Source organism: Nelumbo nucifera, chromosome 2 (assembly GCF_055504915.1).
Source record: "Nelumbo nucifera cultivar China Antique chromosome 2, China Antique-T2T, whole genome shotgun sequence".
Classification (NCBI taxonomy): domain Eukaryota; kingdom Viridiplantae; phylum Streptophyta; class Magnoliopsida; order Proteales; family Nelumbonaceae; genus Nelumbo; species Nelumbo nucifera.
In genome coordinates, this window is record NC_142650.1 from 13,994,223 (window position 1) to 13,999,084 (window position 4,862).

Consider the following 4,862-nt stretch of genomic DNA (forward strand, 5'->3'; position numbering starts at 1 on the left):
ATGCGTAATTAGCAATGGGCCGTTCAATTCAATGTGCGGGATGGAGACTGCCGCGTCATGTGGACCTCCATTACAAGTCATCCTTACCTTGGAATAATTGAGAAATGAACAGTGTAATGTTTTAAGCGTGAATGAAGTGAGAATGTGGGATGCCAGTCCCACACTACAGCCTGGCTCAGCCATCGGAACCTAATCGTCCATACCATATGACATGCGAGAGGGAGCTCTAATTATTGATACATGAACAGGGCTTACTTCCATCTTTACCTGAAAAAGATGGACTGATACTTCATGTCTTGCGATGATGAAGATATCATCATTTAATCTTCCGATGATGATAGGGGGGCTGATTTGGTATCCTATTTTGCCATCACTTTCTCTTTGCCTAATAAATTAGCAATTTACTACTAAGCACTACGCTCTTGTTATCTTGTGGCTCTCGTCTCATCTGGGTTTATTCAGAAAAGCCTCATCCTTTTTGCCATATCTGAACCGTATTTGATAACGACCAGAGAGCAAAGCAAAGCTGTTAAGCCGACTAAGGCAGGCAAAACCCACGTGAAATGAGGTGGTCAGTAGTTGGTGGTGACTGGTGAGTAACAATTTAACATTATTATGTGTAATGTACCACCAAAATGAAAATTATGAAAATGAGGGCATGATGAACACAAAACAGGCAATTTTTTTGGGGGTTAATTTTTTATTTATATTTATTGAATGATGATGATATTACAACATGTAGATTGTAGATATATAGCATCGCATCGCCGGACACATTTTTTCTTTCTACACCTAAGCTGTCACAGATGTCTCTATTGCAACCTTGCCGGAATATCTGACCTTCTCTGACTTTTCCTCGGCTTCCCAGAGCTCCGGCAATGCTTCCCTGATGTTGTGAATGCTTTCCAATGCAAAATCAGAACCCTTGGTTCTGTAAGAAGTGCCCACCTGCATCATACACATATTAAAAATCAGCTTGGTCAGAAACAGAATGGCCCCTTTATAGCCCACCAAGGCATCGAAGACATTCCACAGAATTTCCAGCGACTCACCAGCACAGTATGAAGACCCACACGTTTTCCTGACTGTATGTTTCGAACACTATCGTCAAAGAACATCTGAAAGATGAAATTACTCCAATTAGTATATGCATATTTTGTTTAAACTATAATCATTCTCACATTCTTTTAATGGACAAGAAAGAATGTGAGCAATGTCTAGTTATTTACAGTTTTACAGTCAGCACAATACTTTGGTGAAACAACTCATGATGTGGACCTTACTTTTTCCTTCATGTTTTACATAACAGGAAACTTGCTCCCCCCAAAACCCCAACCCAATGCAGTAACTCACAAATAATTCATTGCCTTACCGTTCTCTGGGGATTGATGTTTCCTATCTTGAGTGCTCTTTCAATGGCAATTTCAGATGGTTTGCAGACAACTGGTGTATTTGGCAATTCCAATCCAGCACTAGGCTGAGAAAAGTGCCCAATAATGTCGAAGTATTGATCAGAGCCTGTGGTAGTTGGTTTTGAACCGCCAAACCCAGAATCATCCTCATCATCAGAGACAGCATTCTTGTGTGTAGGATTCAGGGTCTCAAAGCATATAATCCCTTCAAAACAGTCCTCCAACCCGAGTCTGCTAAGAACTTTGGCAGCATGGATCTTATCTGCGTTTGTGAATATCTATTTTACAGAGACAGTAGATATCCATTAGGAGGAAGTTTTGCAGCTAAGAAGTATACAAGACTAGACTATAATTCAGTGATGAAGATCTTACAACTTTACGAATAGGCAAGCTTAGTAAGAGACTCCTTAGAACAGGATCGGGTTTTAGTTTCTCATAAGGTAATCTTCCGTGAACAAAACTATAAAACAGAAAAGAGCAAGGTTACATTCCTTTTCAAAATAATACATACAACAACAAAAGAAAAACAGGGCAAGCCAAGGAAAAACGGGGGAAAATTCTTTGTTTTTCGAAAAAGACAAGGTAAAATAGGGGAAATCCTTTGTCTTTGAAAAAGACAAGGTAAAATAGGGGAAAATCGGCACCTGTGATAATCATCGTAATCAAAATCATAGCCAATGGCCTGCAAGAAAGACAAAACATAGAACCCATTAAATGGAGATACTTTATTAGCACATTATTGTTTGATCACAAAATGGAAATTAAATTGGGAGGAGGAAAATCAAAGACATACCCTGAGACCAGCCATTGTCGTGCCATAATTTTTGTATAGTAGATTACACATATCAGAAGCTTTGCTCTCCTCTATGCCAAGCTTTTGAACCATATAATCTGGAAATGCACCCAGGAAAATTTATAAACAGCGACAATTTAGTGAAATGTAATAAGCTCAGAACTCAGCATCATGTATGCATACCTTGGATGTTGTTGCGGCATTCTATCGCTAAACCAGAGCTCAAGGGATAAAGAGTATCATCTAGGTCTGAAAAGTAAGAAAACCACCATGAATTAATCCTTGCAGGCCATCCACTTCGTCAACCAAAATTCAGAAATGATAAAATGACTTACCAAAGAGAAGACAATCATATTTGGGTCTCTGAGCTTGTCGGTATGGGTCCTCAAATTCCATCTTGAATTAAGAAGCTTCAGGAAAGAACAAACAGAGGTTAGCACCTGCTAGATGGATATGAATCCATGAATATTATTAAGATTAGATTAATCGCAGAATTTTTTTTCCACGGAATATTTGTAAAATGATCAAGTCCAACTGTAACATAGAAGCACCAAGACAGCTACACAGAAATATAGAACTAGACTAGTACATCGATGATTGACACCGAGTTCGATAATAGTGAATAAATCAATGAATGCATCGAAGCTGGGAAATACGATATTCAAACAAAAGTAGGGGCTTTTCATATAAAGGTCATACGCTTTATGACAGAATAGTAAAACTTGAAAAAAAAAAAAGAACAGAACAGAAAATTCAAACACCACTCATAGACCACTTTCCACAAACTTTTGGCATATAAAATAGTTCAATAATAAGATTTGAGAGGGAGAAAGAAGAAAAGTCGAAGAGGGTCATTTGTAAACATGGGACCGGAGACATCAGATGAGCATGTTGAGTCATCACTCAAACCTTAGGTGGCTGAGTCTTGAGGGCAGGACCATATTTCAAGCTCAAAAGCTGGTGGTCGAAGGTGAAGGAGTGGTGGGCCTGAAGCCTGAACTCTGAAGGATCCAGTGGAGGCCCCTTCCTCACCACATTGGTCTCCATCTCTTGGTCTATTCACAAGCGAAATCACAACAGGTCCCCAAGATCGAAACTCAAATGAGAGAAAAAATGAATAAAACAAAATATCAACTTTGCAAGCCTCAGTCGGTACCAACCAAAGTCCCTGAAAAAATAAAAGCAAAGGAAACAAAAGAGATGACTTTTATTCATGGTCCGAGTGCGAAAACCTAAAAAAACGACAACTTAAAATTATGCTCCCCAAGGAATTAATAGAGGAATTATTAACAAAGGCAACATGGTGTTGTTTCTACCATCAATTCCAAAACTAATTCCGCAAGTCTAAATTTGAACCCAAACTTGAAACTTTTGATAAAAATTTACGAGCTTTGGGCAACAAAATTCAAAAGCAGAAGAAGCATCACCGCGGGAGCATAATTTTTTCAAGCCCCAGGCAAAGACAAAAAGAAAAAAAAAAAAAAAGAACTCTTCTTATTGTAAAATTATTAGAATCTGGAAGCTCCAAAGGATACTCGAAGAACAATGCCAGAACAGCCAATCTTGTTTTTACTTGAAAATGAGAGCCATACCAGTTTGAAATGAGCAGAAGCGGAGAGAAAACAAGAAGGAAACAATAGAAAGGTGGGGAAAACGAAAAACGTAGAAGGACAGGAGTTGAAGCAACACTAAAGATGAAGGAAGCGCAGCGCAGGAAGAGAAAGAGGGGGAGGAGATGAGGGTAGGAAGGGGGTTTAAATAGGCAAACCGTTCGTTGTTTATTGGCTTTCGTACACAAAATTAAAACGCCTAATTAACAAACTAGTTTTTACTTAAAATAATCTAAAAAAAATCCAATAAAAGGATGGAATTGGAAACGGAAAGGAAACGGAGGAAGGGAAGGGAAGGGAAGGGGGGAGGATGGACGGACGGTCCACTTTTTCGCTGTCTTGCGATACAAACATTTCGTTGGAACGCTTCACAGCTGTCAGATTTGAATTCGTAGTTGCTTCTCCACCTTCTCTCACAACCAAAACCCCAACTTCACGGCTCTGACCATCGGCTAATTGTCCATATTATTGGACAGAAATTACGGAAATTGCCACTTCTAGATTGGGCAGAGACGTCTTCCCCGGTTCCGCCGTCAAAGGTAGACAGACCCTTAGAGGAGGAGCGCCCAGATCTTTTCTTGGCGCATTCGTGGGGCTCCAGTCTTCGAACTCTTGGGGGTTTCTGTCTTTCTGCCTACAGAAGCCCATCATCACGATTTACGACTTTATATCTTTCCAAATGACCTTAATGCCCTCCCTTGGTTATCTAAAACACGGAAAAAATATATATAGATATGGGTGCCTACCTTCGGACACTGTGCTGTGCTGTCCACACTAACGTGTCTAGCAGAGAGAGTCTGTGCCGAGATTGTGGACAGCCCGAGTTTTTTCGCCCTTTTCACTGATTTTCCTTAATTTTTTTTTCCAATAAAAAGTAATTTGTTATTTGGTAGATTTGTCTCCTCTTCTTCTTGCACAGCAGTCAGCAGGGTTTGCTTTGTTCATGAGCCCATGAATACCTATAAATTTAGAAAATAAATTTAATTTTTGCAATTTTAGGTGAAATGCTAGGCCTCGAATTCAAAACAAATCACAAGGGTCAGAATC

The 4,862-nt window shown here is 39.5% G+C and overlaps 1 protein-coding gene across 2 annotated transcripts; it reads right to left on the minus strand.

Annotated features, from left to right (window-relative positions):
* Positions 1 to 680: 680 nt before the first annotated feature.
* On the minus strand, positions 681 to 4,208 carry LOC104597165 (suppressor of disruption of TFIIS). 2 transcript variants are annotated; one of them, XM_010258589.3, is made up of 9 exons: positions 3,115 to 4,208; positions 2,541 to 2,615; positions 2,389 to 2,454; positions 2,206 to 2,303; positions 2,057 to 2,094; positions 1,785 to 1,872; positions 1,373 to 1,690; positions 1,053 to 1,118; positions 681 to 948 (listed from the first exon to the last, which is right to left on the minus strand). In XM_010258589.3, exons 2-9 carry the CDS (start codon positions 2,599 to 2,601, stop codon positions 793 to 795), a joined length of 891 nt encoding a protein of 296 aa, XP_010256891.1. In that variant the 5' UTR covers positions 2,602 to 2,615; positions 3,115 to 4,208; the 3' UTR covers positions 681 to 792. The 2 variants fall into 2 exon arrangements, with proteins under 2 accessions (XP_010256891.1, XP_010256890.1); XM_010258588.3 differs by having other exon boundaries at positions 3,798 to 3,939.
* Positions 4,209 to 4,862: the final 654 nt, after the last annotated feature.

Coding starts and splice junctions, on each gene's coding strand:
- LOC104597165 (XM_010258589.3), bottom strand. CDS start 2,601: ATGGAATTTGAGGACCCATACCGACAAGCTCAGAGACCCAAATATGAT. Junction 2,304..2,388: donor ATGCCGCAACAACATCCAAG/GTATGCATACAT, acceptor GTGCATTTCCAG/ATTATATGGTTCAAAAGCTT. Junction 1,119..1,372: donor ACATCAATCCCCAGAGAACG/GTAAGGCAATGA, acceptor TTCATCTTTCAG/ATGTTCTTTGACGATAGTGT.